At 46.0% G+C, this 20,306-nt stretch overlaps 1 protein-coding gene and 1 long non-coding RNA gene across 6 annotated transcripts in view; one reads left to right on the forward strand and one right to left on the reverse strand.

Annotated features, from left to right (window-relative positions):
- The first annotated feature begins 811 nt into the window (after positions 1 to 811).
- Positions 812 to 20,306, forward strand: part of NFIC (nuclear factor I C) — a 181,673-nt gene continuing 162,178 nt past the window's right edge. For 3 of the 5 annotated variants that reach the window (XM_087952603.1, XM_026681082.2, XM_087952606.1), the window contains exon 1: positions 7,657 to 7,916. In XM_087952603.1, the coding sequence (XP_087808729.1) occupies positions 7,887 to 7,916 (30 nt within the window). In that variant the 5' untranslated portion in view covers positions 7,657 to 7,886. Of the gene's footprint in view, positions 1,662 to 7,656; positions 7,917 to 20,306 lie in introns of those variants that run through there. The other 2 variants (XM_087952604.1, XM_087952605.1) reach the window with 1 other exon arrangement.
- Positions 2,885 to 7,520, reverse strand: LOC148133527 (uncharacterized). Its single transcript, XR_015746957.1, has 3 exons — positions 7,433 to 7,520; positions 4,035 to 4,128; positions 2,885 to 3,219 (listed from the first exon to the last, which is right to left on the reverse strand). It is a non-coding gene; the product is annotated as an uncharacterized LOC148133527 (long non-coding RNA).

Here is a 20,306-nt window from a genome sequence, read left to right on the forward strand (position 1 = left end):
CTGCAACCGTCGTAAATATGAGTCAGTTATTGAGAGTCTGAATTATGATCATGTGACCATGGGGATGCTGCGATGGTTGCAAGTGTGAAAAATGGCCATTAAAACTTCAAACGGTCACTAACCAAAGGTTGTAAGTCAGAGGACCACCTCTGCAGCAAGACACTTACCCTTTTTCTGTATTGAGAAAGGATGAGCTTATAAGAACTCCACCCTTAGGAGAAAATAACGTCCTCGCGTATTTCAAATAGGAAGGGGCATCCTTGCAGCCTCTCTGGCTTATTCTGCTGAATGAGACCCAGTGGATTCCCTTGCCTCCCCCACCCAAATCTTCCCCTAATTGCTTCCACAGCTGTGCTCTCCTCTGGTCCCCGAGGGGTCATCTCCTGCGGTTATCTCCTGCAGTGGCGTAGCTGGGGAGGGGGTGGGGGCTACAGTCCCCTTTATCCGCTAATGCTATTCTTTGAAACAAAATGTAATTTCAATCGAATCGAAAGAGCGGATGCACAGAATTTTCCAACCGGAGGGGAGATGTTATCTTTCTTCCTCTCTTCCTCCTCTTTCCCGCCCCCCCTCGCTCCTTTGATCCTAAGGACTCTGGGTACCATCCCCGGTTTAGATCTTCGGGGTTGGGGGAGCATCCTTTCTCCTGCCCCCCTACAAACCCCATCCTTGGATCACCTTTGCAAGCCAACAGGAGGCGGCAGGGGAGGTTCGCTAACCAGACCCCTTGGCTCCCCTCCTCCTTGTAATTCAAGCACCCCTCCCGCCCCACGTTAAGGAGGAGGAGAAAGGGGCGGAGTCTAGCGACTTGGGGGAGGGCGGGGAGGAAGAGAGCGAGAGAGGTCGGTCATGGGTGCCGCGGGAGCCGTGCTAGCCCGGAGGAGGAGGGGGAGATGATGTGAGGATGTCCTCTCCCCCCACCCCCGGTATTTTCTTTGCAAAGGGGAAAATGATATTGTGGTGCTTTCCCTCTCCTGCTGAACAAACCCTCATCACCTCTGCTTTGACAGGCAGCTTGGTTTCCTCTCTGCACTGGGCAGCGAAAGAAGAGATTTTTTAAATATTTTTTTTTGCCATTTCCCTCTCCTTCCCCGTTGAGGGTGGGGCGTCCCAGGAAAAGTGAGGTGTCTCTCTCTCTTCTCTTCTCTCTCTCTCACTCCCCCCCGTTTGCCCCGTTTCACCAGCTACCAACCACCTCTTCCTTATTAAGACCTCTGTGCGTTGCTCTAGAGTTACAAGCATCCACCAACCCTCCCCAACCCGGGAAGAATTTAATCCTCGAAGTGAGCCACCAACTACCCCCCAACTGAAGATAAAGAGGGTGGGGGCTGCACAAAAAGGACATCATCACCCCGACCCCTCTCCTTAGCCCCATTTTCCATCGGGGGACGGCGCCAGCTGGGACCAAAACACGAGCCTGCCTGCCTCCCCCTTAAGATGTTAATCCCGCTGATCAAAGCGCCCGAGAGATGATCAAACGCTGCAAGGACGGAAGATTGCACTATTTTGACCCCCTTCGACTTCCATAAATACATTTTTTTAAAAAAAAGAACTTGGTGGGACCTTAAAAAAAAAAAGCGCCCACTCTTCCTTGCCCCCAAGCTTCGCTTCCGTTGGCATCAATCCGCTCCTCCGCCCTGACCAATTTCGTTTGGGTGATGGTAAGTTTCGCCTCACTTTCCAATCTTTGGGCTTGGTTGGCGGGGCCCCAGAGAAGTTTATGGGCTTTCTTGGAGGGAGGGAGGGAGGGGGCGGGGGGGAAACGGAGGAAGAAAGTCCGCGGCAGGTGGATCGGGGCAAAGAGAGGGGAGTTCAGCCGGGAGCAAAACGAGAGGAAAAAACTCAGATTTTACAGATCCGTAAAGCTGGGGGGGGGGTGTATCGCCCATAGGCTGAGGAGGGGGGTTGATGGGTTCTGATTTAAGTGGGGACCCCCCCTCTCTTTTAAGAGTGCGCCTGAGACTCGGTGCACTTCTTAACCATTGTGCCTCCTCCCGAGGAAGACCCGTCTCTCCCCGTCCCGCCACCACCCACCCCGGTTGCCGCAAAGTGCTGCTCGTGTCGGAGTTTAATGCGGGGGAGGCGGGGGGGGAAACGAGAGATTGAGAGGGGGAGAGAGAAGCGGAGACCCAAGGCGAGCTGCGTCTGCGGAGTGTCTGGATAGCTCTCCTCTCTCCGGTGCGCTTTTACGCATGGAATTGGGGAAGGGGGGGAATGCGTAAGATCTGTGCAGGAGGCGGGAGGCGAGGGGCGAAAGTATGGCACACGCTCGTTCGCTCTCGGCAGCAGCCAGCTTAGCCCAGGCTCGAGGTAGCGGAAAATGGCCGCTCTGGCGAGGGGGGCGGAGAAGGAGGGCGGGCGAGCCGAGCTGAACTTGAAAATGACGCCCAGCGTTGAGGGAGAGCCACGGCGGCTGTGCAACGCCAAGGCTGCTCCGGCGGCTGCCTTTCCCTCCGGCCTCTTTTGCGCCAGATAAGCCTCCAGCCTTCCCCCCCCACGCCCTCGCCCCGGCCTTCCCCGCCCAGCTCAGGAAAGGCCGAGCAGGAACTCCCTCTCCAGAGCGGCTCTCCCGCCGCGCCCGGCCCCGCCTCGCGGTGCCCCAGCCCTTCGCGCGTCAAAATTCACTGTCTCGCGGGCGAAGCGAGTTGGGCCCTGCGGCAGGAGGCGGCAGGCCGCCTCGTCAGCAGAAGCTGCGAGGTGCCGCTGCGGAGCACCGGCTGGGCGAGAGGGGGGAGAGGCGGCGCGCAGGCCGCCCGGCACACACATACGCAGCCTCGGCTGCAGCTTTTGCGGCAACGGGCATCCCTCCCTCCTCCCCTTTACAGTTCTTGCTCTTCGACCTTTTACTTCACACACACACACACCACGATCAAAATTCTTCTCCGTATATACAGATACCCATTGGGAAAGCTGCCTCATCACCCCAGCTTTAATGTTGGAGAGGGGGGGTTGTATTGTGCGCGTTGCGGGTCCCGCGTCCGCCGGTCCTTCCCCAGTTGCAGCCTTTAGACCGGAGCCTCCGCACGGGGCAAGCGGGCGCCTTGTGACCGAGGCCGACTTCTGCTGCGTCAAAGCAAAACAGGATGGCGTTTCCTTGTACGGATCTCCTGCCTTCCCTTCTGGCGGACGAATTGCGACCGCCGGACTCTGACTCTCTCTCTCTCTCTCTCTGTGTGTGTGTGTGTGTGTGTCCGCAAAAAAAGAGCCTCGGGGCAATTCCTGAAACTCAGAAGTAAAGTCAGTGGCGCTTTCTCCCGGCTAAGAGGTGTTTGGGATCGCCCCTTGGAAGGGCTAAAGATGATTGGGGAAAGGAAGGGGCGGTGAATTGACGGACTGGTGTAAGAAGACCTAATGTCATTCTTTCCTTATGTGAAGATCGCCGCCTTTTCTCTCGGCTGGGACCGTTTCCAATTAACTGCGTAAATCTTGTCCACCTTGGAGAAAGAGGGGGAGTCAACCCGGTTGTCAACAGTCACTGGGAGTTACTCCCAAATAAATGTGGCCGGTTCCGGAATCGGCCCGAGTCCTTTTGCATGAGGAATCTTGCTCCTCGGGAGTTTTTACGAGAAGAGAATCTGGCGCTCCGGAGAAGTGAAGAGACGCTGTGTCCGGGTTCGTTTGAACATCCCGACACGTAACTTCAAGAAAAAAAAAAGCTGTTTTCTTGGGCCCAGTTTACGCCTCGAGGTGCGCCTCAAATCCTCTGCACGGCCTGTCTTGGCCTCATTTAAACCAGAGGCAGGCTGCTTTTGTTTTACACGCACACACTCTCACTCTCTCTCTTTCTGACGCGTCAGTTACCGTACAACAATTTCCCTCACGACTTTGCCGGGCGGCAGGAGCGACGGTGCTTTTATATAACCTTGACTCAAACCGAGCGAAAATACCTGTCAGCCAGGAGAGGAGGCATTTCTGTTTTGTTTTTTTTAATCCAGAGAGTGGAATGAGCCTTTCTGAAGTGGGTGGGGGGAGGTCGGCCGGGTGGGAGTAAAAATTTCAAGGGCATCCCAGCAGAGAAAGAGAGGTATACTAACTTGAGACAAGTCAGGACTCCACTGAGGCGCGGCAGAGATTGAGTCTTCCAAGCATGGCTATGTCGGTAGATCAAGAAGGTGCCGAGAAGGAAACCTGCCGGGAAGCACAAAGGGCAAATTCTATAAAAGGTGAATTGGCTTGAAGAGTTCGGCCTGCCTCGGAAAACCATTGGGGTCGGCCGTGGGCCGAGTTCAGACTTCTGATTACACTCTCGCCTTAGCTAGGTGGTGTGGGGAGCCCTGCATATTAGCGGCTGTGGTTCCGGGGAAGATGCTTCTGGTCTCTTAAATATCTTGCTTCGGGTATCTTGTGACAAAAGAGCTTCTGGCCCACTTGGAAGATTAGCTGGTAGAAAGAACGTCTGGAAGCGCCAGCTCTGCCTGGTCGAGTTTCTGCATGCAGGATGCCTCTTGGGGTTTATTTTCTTCTTTTTGTTATCCACCCCTTACCAAGATAGAAACCAAGACCTAGGCAACCGCTTCCTCTTGAGGTCACTGACTAGGCCAATCCTTATTTTCGAATAATTTGGAACTGCTCTTCTTATCTTTTATCTCATGCCATTTTGGTAAGGTGGGCAGGAGGTCCTTTCTAAATGGCTTAGACGAGAGAGGGCCCGTTTTCAAAAGCCACCAATTATCTCCGCGATATAGGCGATATAGCCTTGGGCGCACTTGTCAGTTATTTACCGACTTACTCAGTCCACTGTTAAAAAAAGAGTAAAAATTATTTATGATTATTCCTCCCCCTCCCTCCCAGATTCACTTTCTATTTAAATCCTCCAAGATGCTAAATAAGTCGAAGTGCGATTTGCGCGCGCACATTTTCCGTGTTTGAAGAGCGTGGTCCCGGCTCTCCCAGCTCAAAAAGTAAATCCCATTTGCTTTTAGTGGCCTTAATTCCAGATTAAAGGGCCTCGAGGGGTTCCATAACATAGATCTTGCGTGTGATTTGCTTTGTGCGTGGGTGGGTGGTTGGCTGGATGGCGGGTGATCTCCCCAAGCCGACAATTTGCTAGTCTTCATGGTGACCTCATTTTTAAAGTTCCTTTTTTGGGACAGGGGAAATCTCTAGCTGCCCAGAGATGAAGAAGGTTGAGTGCCAGGCACGTTAATAACAGGACTTCTTAAAACTTTAGATTGTCACTAAATTTCAGCCAGTTTGCCATGAAGCGGCCTGCCTAACCGCGGGAGAGTACTTGAGGCTTTTGACGCGTAACTGGCAGCCTTGCCAGGGAAACGTTTATTTCCTCTTCTGCTACCCACCCCACCGCCAGTTCCAGAGGCGCCCGTTCTTCTTATTCCCCTAGTTTCTTTTGATTCGCTTCTCAGTCTCGATCCCACCTTTGTGGAGAAACTGGTGATGTGTCGAAAACTAGACTGGAGGGCTGCGCTTCCGAAGTTGGGAGCGCTGGGCATTTTCTTTGGGTGGGCCTGCCTAGTAAGCGTAGAGTCGCCCCCAGGCCTCTGTTGACCAAAGAGAAGAGCTGCTCCCAGAAAGGGTGGCTAACCTTTCCCCTCCCTTTCCAGTGTGGGGAGGGCTGAATAACCGAAGGAAAAAGAGGATTTGAGAAGGGAAGAAACTCTCGGCCTCTCTCCATTCATTCCACTGCCTGGCGCTATGGCCTGGCTGCGTTATGAAGTGGGAGGCATAGAAACCTCATTATTTAGGAACAAACGCCGAATATCAAGGAGGGGGCTAGATTTCTCTGAGCTAAGAATTCCAGCGTCTGGAGATCTACATTAAGATTGCTTTTTCAAACTGTATTTTGGAGCAGTGACAGCCGAAACCTGTTCCAAGATAGGAAGTTGGAAAGTCCTGGAGAAAGAAAACGCGCGTTGGCTCTGTTTTTATTTTAATACTACCCCACACTCATACTCACTCACTCACACTTTTCCACCTCCAGTTGCTGAGTAGATAATTGATTCAATTTGCTCTTTTTTTAAAAAAAAATATGTTTTCCTAAATTCCATAAATACTGCACGCTCGACGTGCTGAGCATTTCTCACCGAATTCACGGGGACTGGTGAATAAAGTTGCTTAGAATGGCTGGAAAAACTTCACAGTTCTCTCCCCAATATCCTTAGCATTCCAGAGAATACATGTCCAGAGAAGCAGCACCTTATGATTATTGTGAACACGATTTTTAAAATGGATTTCCCACATCAGGCAGACGGAGATAGAGTTGTACTGTAATTCCCTTGGCGAAGGAGAGGCAGACAAAGTTTTTAACATGCGCTGAAGTCGGTGGATGGCAGTGACATGCATGCCTGTACCCCCTTTTAAAAACTACATATGTTTGTTTGCAGATGGGAGATTAAAAGTGTTAATAAGGATGGTGGTTTTTGCAAAAAATAAAAAAAGGGAAAAGTGTTTCTCTAAATTAGAGCCTTGTCCGCCTGTCTTCCTTGCTTGCAGAAAAACGTATGTGAAAGTTTCATACAAAAATTTGGATAGCTTCGGCTACCTTACAGAAGAATGAGGTCGCCACCACCTCGTAGGCAGAAAAAGGAGAACTCGAATTGATTTTACAGGGACGGCCTCGGATCGCGTTTTTACTCTCCTTTTGCCTTTCCTTTCACTTTTTCCCTCCTGGTCTCTTCCTGCCTCTGGACAGGTTGTTTCTAAAATTCTACTTTTTCCTTCCTAACATTTCACTCGGGATTATTATTTTTTTTGGTAGCTTTTTCAAGGACAACTTTAGTTGGCTTTCCTCCAAATTGTCATCTCCCCAGTCTGTACACGCTTACTCGGAAGTAAGGCCCAAGAACTCTTCCTTGCGCCCCCTCCCCTCCAAAAACCAGGCCAGCTTTGGCTGCCTGCAGACTTGCTGTAGGAGCTGAACCGCTTTATCCTTCCTCCTTCTTTTAAACTGTGCTGTTTTATTTCAAATTCCCTTTTAGGCCTTTGATTGCCGTTTCTCTCCCCCCCCCCCGGGCTTCTTAGGAAAACTTTTTAAAAGGCAGACTTGTTTTTGTCCTGTGTTTCCCAACTTGTTAAGGGCTATTTCCAGCCGCTTAAAAAAAGAAGAGTTTGGGGAGCGACTTGCAATCCTCTCTCTTCCCTCAACTCTTTAGTTGAGTAGTAGTAGTAGTAGTAATAAAAATTCTATCCCTTCCGGATAGGACGGATCTCTTCGGAAGAGGATGGATCCAGCGTTTCCTTCTTTTCCCGGGAGGTTGTCGGAGCAATCAAGTGTTAGTCCATCTGTTTCACCCCCATTTTGAAAACTGCGACCGTAACCGCGCGCTTCTTCGGGACTTAAAAGCCTCTTCCCAACTCCGTGGGGCACCAACCGGGTCACGCTCCCACGGCTTCGTGTCAGTAGCTGTGTTTCCCACCCCACACACCCCGTCCCGACCCGCTTGCACTGAATTAAAAGAAAATTTAAAATTATTACTTATCCCTGAGTCTATAACAGACGCCTGCGTGTAATTCTTCCGGCGGTTTGATGCGATTCTCGCGCCCTTAATTGATTTATTTTTAAACAACCCCCCACCCCCCCCCCCCTTCCCGATGCTCTTTTAAATCCGCTCCTCTTAAATGCATTTCTCTCCCCACCCTCTTTGGTCCCACCCTCTGCTCTCTCCCTCCCTCGCCGTCTCCTCCCTTCCCTCTGCCGCCCCCCCCTCCCCGAGCTGATCCATCGCCAGGGAAAGAGAGAGTGAGAGGGTGAAAGAGAGAGAGAGAGAGAGAGAGAGAGAAGGGAGGGAGTCAAGAAAACTGTTCCAGCCGCCGCCAAAATGACTCAGTAACTTTTGCGCTTGGATCTGCTTTTTCAAACCTCCCCCCCCACCCCTCATCATCATCGCCACTTCTTCCTCCTCCGCCGTTTGTTCCGCTAAAGCTCGGAGATGTATTCTTCACCCCTCTGCCTCGCCCAGGTAATTAAAAAGCTTTCTCAAACCCCCTCCCCTCCCCAAAGGAGAACATTCTCCTTCGCACCCCCCTTCCTCCTTTTCCTTCCTTCCTTCCCGCCCTGCTGCGCTTCGCTTCACTATTTTGCTTTCTCCTCGGCTTTTCCTGCTTTCTCCCCTGCAGTTTGGTCACCCCAGATTGCCTGCGTTTGGTCGCGAGGCGGCTGGGTTTACGGATCCCCGCTTCTCTCCCTTTTCTCTCCACCACGCTGTCCCTCCCCCCACACCCCGCCAGCAATTAATTTAAAAAAAAGAAGAAGAAGGAAAGAAAGAAAGAAAGAAACCGTAGTTCTGCCAATTGCAAAAAGTGTGTGCGCGTGCAGGTCTGTCGGCGGGTGTGTGTGTGTGTGTGTGGAGAACGGGGAAGGAAGGACAGGACTGGCGTTGTGTTCTGCAGCCCCTCCGGTGGAGGCTGCACTAGCCGTCAGATCTTTTTTTTTTTTTTTCCCCTTCCTTTCCTTTTTCCGGCAGGTCGTTTTAATCCTTGCTAATTACTTTCTGTTCTTCGCTTGCCAGCTTCCTTCCCACCCTCCTTCCTCTACCCCCCACCCACCCCCCGCGTGCGCCTCCCCGCTTTTACTCCGAAACAGTTATTATTTTTTTCTCTGCGCGGCATTCGCGCGCGCGCGCGCGCGTGACCGCTGGTCTTTGCCCGCCGAATGTGGCTGAGGCAGAAGGGTCGGATCGGGTACCGGGTTGAGGGAAGAGCTGGGGTTGAGGGTGGTCTTTTGATGGACATATGTTTGTCTGTGGGGTGGGGGTGGGGGCGATGTTAATTCTCCCATACCCCATGCTGACAACTTGGTGGAAGGTTTGGAAAGGAAGCAGGTTTGGCTTGGTGGCTCTTTCTGTTCCAGGTGCACGTGGGAATCCCCCTGTGGGTCTACCAGCCGTTTGAACCAGACAGGTGGTTAAACGGGAACGGGTGGAGTTTTTTTTTTCTTTCTCTCCTTTTAAACCCCTTTCCTGCAACCTAAGTTTAGAGAGATTTAGGAAGAGTGAGGAAGTAGTGATTGCTTTACGTGAAAATCCAAGGTTAAAAACAAGTGTGTGCGCAAAACCGTGTGTTTTAGACAGTGTTAGAGAAGGCGAGTGCCCCCAGAAATGTGGGATAGACAATGTTAGAGAAGATGAGCGCCCCCACACATGTGGGAATGGGTTTCTAGTCTCTTGGGTTTTGGATCTAAGAATGCATCCAGAGGTTCTTGCATTGTAGGCCCTATTGGTACCATCCAGGGTTCAGGAAAGCAGGGTTGGGGGGGGCGGGGAATGTGCCTGTACCAGAAAAGGTGTGTAAAAATGTGTGCAGCTGGCTGTGGAGTGCAGCTGTCAGAGTGAGAAGGTTTATTGGAGCTGTTGAGCATATGGGTCTTTCTTGTATGCTCTTTCAGTGAGTGTGTGTGTGTGTGTGTGTAAAAATGTCGGAATGCATGTGTGAAAAATGGTGCTAGTGTGTAGCCAGATGGGAGGGAAGAGTGTGTGCCCTGCCGTTTGTTCAATCCCAAGTGTGTGTGTGCACGTAGTTATTTGCTACAACTGTGCAGCTCCTTCATGCCTTAAAATATTCACACCTCATGCTGGGTATGTTTTATGAGAAAGTTGTCAGGCGGATTTGCCAAACTATGAATCCAGAGCGTTCATTGCTTGTGGAAAAGTTTCCAGCAAATATATTCTGTAAAATGCACACAAAATGTACAATGTCTTGGCTTAGATGCTGTCCTTTGCATTTTGAATTAATAGCAAGTGAAATGTATTAACGCTCATGGGAAGTAGATAAGCCATGAATTCTACTGCAGATTGGGTCCGCTTTCACTGCGTAGAGCAAGCCAGTTGTATTAACAAGTACATGGCCTGGATCACACCTTCCCATCAGTGGCCTTTGTTTTGCTGTGATTTGGGGACTACAGCTCCCATGTGCCACTTAGGGTACCATGCTCCTCCACCTTGGGTAGGCATTGCAATTTCTTCCCTAGTTCTATGGGTTTTCTTCTTTTCCCTGTTGTAAGTTTTGTAGCAGGCATGCCTGATGTTGTGGTGGGTCAAATATTTGAGCAGGCACATTTTGACTTGGCACAGCCTCACTCTGGACTTTCTATAGTTATGTCCCCTGGAGCGTGGCAGGCTGTTCTTTCTCTCGCTCTTATCGATTCCTGATATTTTATTTAATTATTGAACACTAAGACTCCTCGTCCCAGTGTAACTCGTTCCTTACTGCAAATGAAAAGTGTATATTCTATAAAACCATTTCCCCAAAATACAGGGATCTCAGCTTGCAGCTTCTTAGTTCTGGGCAGGCCGAAGACTGGATGTGGGAAGCAAATGGGGCTGATTGCAATTTTATTTTCTTTCTTTTTTTATTGGGAAAGGCTGCATTTAGGCCATTTCAAAAGGATGGGGGTCTTCCTAAACTCTTGGCGTACCCCAATTGCCTCCAGCTTGTACGATTGAGAGTGGCAGAGAAGCAGAATTATTTGGCGAAAGTCAATGAATACTTGATCCAGTTTCAAAGCTCAGCTGAAGTGTCAAACTTTTGAATTCCGAACAGTTCCTTTTTGCAATCTACTTTCCACTGTGACCCTGAGGAAGCACTGTAATTTTCTGAATGAATACGGAAGGCCTTTTTAAAAATAACAGTGTATTTCCTTAAAGTTAGTCCTTAGTTGAGAAAGGGCCTTAAACTGGAAAACAAATGACATGACGGTAGGTACAATCGTGAGATCTATTTGTTTATTTATTTCAAATCAGACTGTATACAGAGGTGTGTACATAGGTGTATAGAAAGTATGGTCAAACAAAGCTGAAGTTGGCAATTAAAGTTCTGCGAGCACATTAAAAAAAGAGAGAGAGCTTTGATTCTGACTCTTCTGGCCACCATTTTGACTTTTTAAACTTTTGCCTGAAAAATTCTTTTTCTGTAAGGCTAATATTTCGAAAAGGAAAAAAACAGGAAAAAAAAAAAAACAGAAGGACTGTAATCTGCCAGAATCCAATGTAAGGGTTACCATGTTTCAGCTAGCCCAATAGTTTATGCAGCCATGCGATACAGGTGCCGTTTTTTCTGAAAAGACTCATTTTATTAAAAGTTCCTAACTGAGCTAAGGAAAGTCGTTGCTATAACTCAGAAGAGTTTACATTTACATTTCTCTCATTAGACAATGTATACAGTAGTATCTAGTACGATTGCACCTTGTAACAAAATATTCCGATAAACAGAAAGAATGGAATTTGGAGAGGGCTGCAGAACAAGTTGAGTGCATTCTCTGAATTTTGGTGTGCTCTGCTAAGATCCAGAATGGGGTCTCTTAAGATCATGTAGCTTTTGGTCTCTGAATTATGCTTCTATCTGGAATTAAAACAATGTATGTTTGTTGTTATGTTACTGTGGCTTTTAGATTTTTATCTGTTTTATGTTGGCTGTTTTATTTATTGTGCACCACCCAGAGTCCCCTTTGGGGGATATGGATGGCTATATACATTTGATTCATCAATCAATCCGGAATACACCCTGTTCTTATTATTCCCGCCAAAAGCCACCCTCTGTGGTAAGCTAGGCTAACGAAGGACTGGCCCATAGGAGTCTTCTAAGATTGGAGTGGGGGGGTAGATTCTGGCTTCTCCAATAGTAATAGCAATAGCTGTTAGAGTTATAGACTGCTTCACAGTGCTTTACAGCTGTCTCTAAGCGGTTTACAGGGTCAGCATATTGCCCCCCAAATCTGGGTCTCCATTTTACCAACCTCGGAAGGATGCAAAGCTGAGTCAACCTTGAGCTGGTCAGGATCAAACTCCTGGCAGTCCTATTTCTTTCTTTCTCCAGTCCATTTCAGAATTCTAAATCCAAATGTCTGTGGCCACAGCAGACTAGAGATTGAAAAAAAAAGAGAAAAAAATTGTTATGCTAGCCAAAATCCCGTTCTTAAGAATTCTCTCCCCCACAAATATTCACAAAGATTAAAAAATAATAATAATAAGGGATCTCCGAGCATGGGAAAAGTTTTCTTCGTTAAGAAATAGAAATGTAATTAGCCAGCGGTTTGGCTTGAGTCAGCTTTGTAAGTAACCATACATTGTGCCCATTTCACAAGTCAAGGAAACTGAGAAAACCAGGCCGCTTGATGACTCGATGAGACAAATAGAGATGATTCTCTCTATATTGTATCATGCTGCTTTTTGACAGGGGGCATAATGAAATACCCCCTCCTTTTCCCTAGACCAGGGGGCCAAACTCGATTTTATTAAGGGCCACACCAGAGTTGTGTTTGACCTCGGGGCGGGCTGGTATGTGTGTGGCTACAGTGGGCGTGGCCTGCTCGATGTCACTCAGGGACGCCTGTGGCAGCCCGGGTGCTCTGCCAGCAAAAACAGGCTCCCAAGCTCTGTTTCCAGCTGCAACGGCCACCTGCAAGCCTCTGCCAGTCAAAATGGAGCTCGGGAGGGCCGCACGGTCTCAATTTTGCTTATGGATCTCTACAGATTTCTTCCGGAAATTGATCTAGAGCAGAGGTATCAATCTCAAGTCCCACAGGCTAGATCCGGCCCACGGGGCCATCCTGGAAACAATGAGGGACTGGCCCACGGTGCTTCTACCAGCAAAAACGGGTCCTCCCGAGCTCTCTTTTCATTGGCAGAGGGTTGCAGGAGGCCAACGCAGCCAGAAACGGAGCTCGGTAGCCCGTTTTCACTGGCAGAGGCCTCATGGGCCAGTCTCATTGTTTCCAGGGTGGCCCCCGTGGGCCTTGAGTTTGACACTCAAGGCTTGGAGAGGATTTCTTTTTTAAGAAATTCATGCCCAAGGGATTATAGGATGGTAAAATGGGAGTTACCTTGGAGCAAAAAAAAAAAAAAAAAAAAAAAAGCTCTGCAGGGGATACTCCCTTAATTGTATCTTCCTTTCCTTTCCTTTTCAATATTCCTCTTATTTCTGTGGAATAGACTGGGTTGAGCGATAGCACATTAAATGAAGCTTTAAGGATTATTGACCTGGGTCTTCCCAATTGCAAGCCAGGTGCCATTCTCACTTGCTGCTTCTGTAGCAATGGTTGTGTGACAAGCTTTCTCTCCCAAAGGAAGATGTTGCATGCCTCTGTGCGATGCAATGTGTCACTTGGTTCTTCTCCTGAGCTTCGCATCCACCTTGGTCAACATCAATCTAATAAGCAAATTCAGCTTAATTTGTCCTAAGGCTGCTTCTGGCAGCTATTTTTCAAAACGGTCATGCAGAAAGAATAGATTTAAAGCCTGTCTTTGAATAATGTCCATCATCTGGTTAGAGAAGATTCTTTGTGCCCATTTAATCACGAGAGAGTTAAGAATTCATTCATTCATTATTTGTCTGATTAATTAAAATGGGGGCCTGCTTAGTCTGTGGGGAAATAATCAAACTTTGGATTTTAGACATGATTTTACATCCTCAACTTAACAACCATTTCCTTAGTGACCGTCCAAAGTTACAACAGCACTGAAAAAAGTGGCTAATGACTGTTTTTCGCATGGGCATTGCAGTATCCCTGTGGTCATGTGATCAAAATTTGGAGGCTTGGCAACTGGCATGTATTTAAGATGATTGCAGTGTCCTGGGAGTCATGTGACCTTCTGACAAGCAAAGTCAATGGGGAAAACCAGATTCACTTAAACACTGTGTTACTAGCTTAGCATCTGCGGTGATTCACTTAACAACTGTAACAAACAAGATCATAACAAACTCACTTAACAAATATCTTGCTTAGCAGTGGAAATTTTGGGCTCAATTGTGGTTGTTAAATCTGTATGTCACTTTAGAAGTAGTCCTATTTTCTTCTTATTATACCACAACTTTTTCTTTCTAACTCTTCTAAAATACAGTGTCTTTTTTCCTTCCTTAGAGTGAAAAAAATGTTTTTTAAAGCTACTGCCTTCTTTCCATCTGCAGATAAAAAAGCAGATATTTATGCTAAAAATATGTCCTTTACACTTCAATCAAGATACATTTCTTATAAATTTAACTGTCTAATTTAATTGGAGGCATGTGCTTTTTATTTGATCAAAATGTCTATTAGTCTTACCATTTTACAAAGTAAATATAGCAATGCTGACTCTAAAAGAGGTTTTAAATGACTGGGATCACAAAAGCGTCCAAATTAAATGAAATCCCTCCCCCTAAGATAACTTTGATAAGCCAGGTATCATTTTTCCTAATGACAATAACAACAATAGCTTCAAATAAATAAGCACTAGTTTACAAATTCTCCATAAATTCTTAGGCCAGTGATGTCTGGCCAGTGACATCTGTAACAAGCCATAATACATCACAATGATGATTCAAAATGACAGGATGTCATCATGGACAAAATGCAACTTAATACTTGCCTGATGACATGTGACACCAGGTACGTAATGATATCATGGCACATATTCCTTTACTTGCCACCCTTTTCAAGATTCCCATGTATTGAGATGACTTCTTCGTTATGTTTTACATGGAGCTGCTTGAATCCATTTTGTGGGAATAAAAACGAGTGGATAGGATGGAGACATAGGCTGGGTGTGGCTGGGTGATATTTGTGGGAAGACTCACAATTTCTAGGATTCCTAGGTATAGAGAGAGCTTTCCAAGACATTCTTAATTATTTAAAAGGTATATTAAGCTAAGGTTTGCATTATATCTTGTCTTTCATGCATTACAAAATAGCAAGCAATTAAGCCATGGACTTCCAGAAACTGGTGAGAGGTAGGTTTGATAATCACAAAACCGAAACAAAAAGAACAGGTTGGAAGTGTCGTTATAGTGCTGTTGTACAGCCTTAAGGAAGGAGCTCCTATAATAGGTAAACTCTAAATCTTAACATATTGCAACCGCAAACTGCAAACAAACAGCGTCACAACTGCCAACTAATAAACCGTATTATGGCTTAATGTACTGGCCTCATTCACATAACTTTTGATATCAAGGGCTGGGTTTTCACAACATGCTGAATTGCCAATTTCCTGACACTTTTACTGGGTTAGTCACACTCTGTTGTTGAGCCACGGTGGTGCAGTGGTTAGAGTGCAGTACTGCAGGCTACTTTTGCTGACTGCCGGCTGCCTGCAATTTGGCAGTTCAAATCTCACCAGGCTCAAGGTTGACTCAGCCTTCTATCCTTCCGAGGTGGGTAAAGCGAGGACCCAGATTGTTGGAGGCAATAGGCTGACTCTGTAAACCACTTAGAGAGGGTTGTAAAGCACTATAAAGCAGTATATAAGTCTAAGTGCTATTGCTATAAGTCCAACCAAACTCTTTGCAATTAACTTATCTGAAAGGCTGAGCTGCCCACCTTTGAGAACTGTTAGTGACACTTAGAAGGGAAATGGTTGTTTTCAGTGGGCACATCAATTTTATTTTTTACAATGCATCCTTCTCCTGAAGGCTCACTTGCTTAGCAAGAAATGGCTTTTAGCATTGTCCCAAGGATGCTTTTTCAAAAGGCAACTGGACTATCTTTGTTATTCCTTGAAGATGTTTCACTTCTCATCCAAGAAGCTTCTTTAGTTCTCACTGAATGGCAGAGAATGGAAGGATTTATGTTCCTTGCAGTCATCTGGTTGTTAGTCCTCTTTCTGAGAGTCATTGAGGCCACCTGGAAGTTTATCTGTGCCCTCAGGGTCACCTGAAAAATGCAGGTGGAGGTGGAACTGTCTATAAAAGGACTGTCTATGGAGATTCTCAGGCATCCAAGTTGTGGTTGTTCCAAAGGTGCTTTTTCAAAAGGCAAATGGACTTCCTTTGTTTTTCCTTGAAGAGGTCTCACTTCTCATCCAAGAAGCTTCTTCAGTTCTGACTGAATGGCAGAGTGTGGAAGGATTTATGTTCCTTGCAGTCATCTGGTCATTAGCAGTCTTTCTGAAAGGGCTGCTTTGTTGAAATTGTAACTGTAAGTCCAGTTGCCTTTTGAAAAAGCACCTTTGGGGCAATCCTGACCTGTCTGACTGAGAAACTCCGTAGACTTTTTAGCGCTGATTTCCATCCGTAAAATTCTGCTGGTCTGAGTCCTCTTGTTTTGTTTTTATCAGTCATTCTGTCGTTCACTGGGTTTTATTTGGAAACTAGTCACTGAATTCCTAGCAAATTCCTAACCCCAAAATTCCAAAAAACAAAGACCTGGCATACAAGGAAAATGCCCAGTGTTTTTGCATTCAGGAATGAGTTGGGAGAGGTTTTCAAGAACTGGCATTATGGTTCTTTAGCTATAATTTTGCTGTATGTCTTTTATGGAAAAAATACCCTTAGGGGATTTTAAATGGTTGATTTAGTTCTGAAAAAGAAATCTTTGCTTCAAATTTCCCCCTTGCTGTCACCCCAAAATTGCTTCTGCTCTATTCCAGGCATGCACAGAATGTCACCATCCAGCTGAGAGATAAATCTGCTTCTCTGTGAATTCAGAGTGGCATGGAGGGGGTTTTCCCCCTCCCCCCTTCTCTTTCTTTCTCTCCCGCTTTGCAGTTCCCCAATTAAAGATTAAAACCCTGGCAAGTATTTCTCTTGGTGCTGTTGTTTGGGAGCCGGGCATAGCACACAATACGGATTTGGGAACATCCGTATTCCTGGCAAGGTGGCTACGGCAGCTGCTGGTGCCACTGTAGCTTGGAGGAGTTTCCCAATGTGATCCGAAAAGCTCAAAATAGCCCTGGCAAACTTTGTGCCACTCCTAGCCAGGACTTCAGAGTGACCTGCTTGAGTTGTATCCAGGTCCTCGGCTGCTTCTCTCTCTCTCTCTCTCTCTCTCTCTCTCTCTCTTCCTGTCTTCCTGGCTGCTTCTCACCACTCCAGGACTTCCCTTTCTTCTCCTCTCCGTTCAGAGTCGCTTTCTTGCTTCAACTGGGGACTTGCTGTCTGTTCTGCTATGGTTTCCTGGCTGTTTTTCCCTTCTGAGAACAACAACAACAACAACAAAAAAACAATTTTCTTTGCTTCACCTTTTGGTTGTTTTTTTTTTTTTTTAAATTTATATCGAGCAGCTTCTGGGGTGTTGTGGTTGTGAGTTTGGAAGGCAAAAAAATGAGGGGGGGGGGGTCAACCTATTTTCCGAAGCAATGAAAGGCAAGACAAGAAGCAATGGGTGTTAACTAATCAAGAAGGGAAGCAACCTGGAATGAAGGAGAAACTTCCTAACAGTGAGGACCATTAACCAGTGGAACAGCTCGCCACCAGACATTGTGGGTGCTTCTTCATCACTGGAGGCTTTTAAGAAGAGATTGGACAGTCCCTTGTCTGAAATAGTATAGGGTCTCCTGCTTGAGCAGGGGGCTGGACTAGATGATCTACAAGATCCTTTCCAACTCTATTATTCCATGTTCTATTTTCAAAAACGGGTGAGTTGGGAGGATTGATTGATGAAATATATACACCACCAATGCTGCCAATCTTTTTTTTTGCCAAAAATTGTCTCCTATAGATATAAGCCCTGAGGATATTGGGGGAAAGGTTCTCCGGTCCCCAATAATTCAAGCATTGTTTCCACTGCCCATTTTGCAGTTCTCCAAAATATTCACATTCTCTTTCTTCTGTCTCCAGGTGTTTTCATCTCTCCCTTAGGCAACGTAAATGAATCTACTTGGTAGAATATAAATTAATTTCAGGAGTGGGCACTGTGAACAGGAATTTATTTTGGCAGTACATCAATATATTAGAAAAAGAGTTTTTGCCATTTCCCAGGTTAGAACAGTTTATTCCAGAGGCTCACAAACGGTGGTAAGTGGACTACCCTTGATGTGCAATCCTGAATTCAATGGGTTTGCAGAAAAGTTGCCAAACCGTTTAGATTAATATTGGAATTTGTCCCTGTTCTTGATCAAGCATGTTCTTTTAAGAACTCAGAGTACATTATCAAACAGAATGTATCAACCAGGATGACAGTATCTAGGATAAAGGCCAAGGGAGCTGGTCTTTGCATTTTCTGTTCAGAAAATAGAATTTCTTTGATGCACGAATGCAGAAGCCAAAGACCCCATCATCAAATTTATTAAATATGAATTATATATTTACTTCTTCAAGTGAGTCCATTGAGGTTGCCCTGCTTCAATTTTCAAGGCAAAGAGATTATTGAAAACCACTGGTTCATTCAACTACAACATCTGTGGTCGCATTTTTCTGAGGGTCCCATTAAACCTGGAATAAGGGTGGGGTGGGGTAAGGTCTTAGCTGTAAAAATCTGGTTGAGCAATAGGAGGCAGCAACGAATGTTTTTGGCCTCCCTTTCCTGCTGTCTAGTAGTTATTTGGATCATTTCTCCACTTCAGCATCTTTAAGATGTGTGGACTACAACTCCCAGAATTCTGGGGAATTCCAGAAATACCGGCTGGGGAATTGTAGGAGTTGAAGTCCACATATCTTAAAAGCTGCTGAGATGGTGAAGTTTTCTGCATTTTGTATCTGATAGTCCTAACTCTGAGCATGCAAAGCCAGGAAAAGGAAGGAAAGAAGGAAAGGAGGGGAGAGGAAAGGAAAGAAAAGGAGAGGAGGAAGGAAGGAAGGACCATTGTAGAGAAAAAGGAAAGAAAGGATTATTGAGAAAATATCTGTAAAATGGGGAAAAAGCAGAGAAAAGAACAACAGAGATCACTGTACTAAACTGAACTCATTCAATCTTGTGCTGCAAAGGTTCAGTTAAGACCAATTGCAATTCAAACTATCCACAATTGAAATATAGGAGTTGTCACCTGACAGGTACCTTGCAGGTAAATTGAGAGAGAAATATGCTGTTGGTAATGAAAATGACTATCCTACCCACCCCAGTCCTCCAACGACAAGTCTTTAAAGTCAGAAGTGAAGACACCCTAACTCAGCCCTTGATTTTCTTTGCACCAACTTGGAAGTGCCAACCTTTAATTAACTTACAGGGTTTCTTAGTGGTCTCCCATCCAATTGTTAAACTAAATTTGGCCCTGCTGGAACCAGCCAAGGTCAACTAGATGCTTCCAACTGCTGGGACAGTGCTTGGTCAAATTAAAAGTTATTTTCTGGGTTAAGGAGACAATCTAAGTTTTGCGGTATTTACTCAACCCCTGCTACAAACACGTCTTCTGAAGACACTTTGAACATCCTCGGAATCTCCTGTCAAAAGGTCAGATCTGGGAAATATTTATTTTGGGAATGATGAATCCATCTGAACTGGTCAAATCTGAAAATAAATACAGGTAGTCCTCGATTTACAACAGTTCATTTAGTGAACATTTGAAGATACAATGGCACTGAAAAAAGTGACGACTGTTTTTCACGTTTACGACCATTGCAGCATCCCTTGGTCATGAGATCAAAATTAAGATGCTTGGCAACTGATTCATATTTATGACGGTTGCAGTGTCCTGGGGTCATGCGATCACCTTTTGCAAACTTTTGACAAGCAAAGTCAATGGGGAAATCAGATTCATTTAACAACCAGTTACTAACTTAACCATGGCAAGAATGGTTGTAAAATGGGGCAAAATTCACTTAAGAACTATCTCACTTAGAAACAAAATTAGGCCTCAATTGTGGTCGTAAGTCAAGGACTACCTATACAGCAGAAGACTTTACAGTACTAGTTCTCAGATCTTTTGGGTAAAATATTCCTAACCTTGGCTGCCAAGTAATTCAGCTTTCATTCTCTGCAATGAAAGCTACCATTTAAAATGGTGTTTCTCAACTTTAGCAGGTTGAAGAGGTGTGGATTTCAACTCCCAGAATTCCCCAGCCAGCTGTGCTGCCCAGCTGGGAAATTCTCAGAATTGAAATCAGCATATCTTCAACTTACCAAATCAGAAACACTGGCTTAAAGGGAAAATGCAACCAAAGAAGAAAAACCCCATATTGATTTTGATTTGTAGTCATCAAGAGGAGAAATGTAGAACCGAGTTGGCTGAACTCTTTGTAGTCACCCTTCCCAAACTGAATGTATGTGCAAGTAAGCAGGACAGTTTGCAAACGGAGAAGAACATATTTCTCCGTATCTGAGATAGAGAGAGAGAGTAGCAGAGCGTGTGCACGAGGAAGGTTACTTGCAAAGAAAGGGCCCAGTGTTTTCTTTTAACAATGCACAGTACTTGACAGGAACACTGAAAAATGTGTAATCTTATCTTCCCTCTCTCACTTTTTTCCTTTCTTTTCTGTTCTTCCCCACCCCATACATCCTGGCCAAATTTAATGCAGTGTTGGTTTTTTCCCCCCTTCTTTTCTTTGAAAACCAGCTGGGGCAACGAGAAGGGGAGATATTTTTTTTACGGCAAAGAGAAAAAGAAGAAAAAGCTCTCTTGTAACCACCCACAACAAAAGTAGTCTTTGATAACTACTTCAGCCTTAAAAAGAAACCTCAACCGTATAATTCTGCCTCCTTCACCCACCTTTCAGATGTAAATGGTCAAGTT

This window comes from Notechis scutatus, chromosome 1 (assembly GCF_049901735.1).
Source record: "Notechis scutatus isolate UNSWTSFEM ecotype Mainland chromosome 1, rNotScu1.2, whole genome shotgun sequence".
NCBI classification, from domain to species: domain Eukaryota; kingdom Metazoa; phylum Chordata; class Lepidosauria; order Squamata; family Elapidae; genus Notechis; species Notechis scutatus.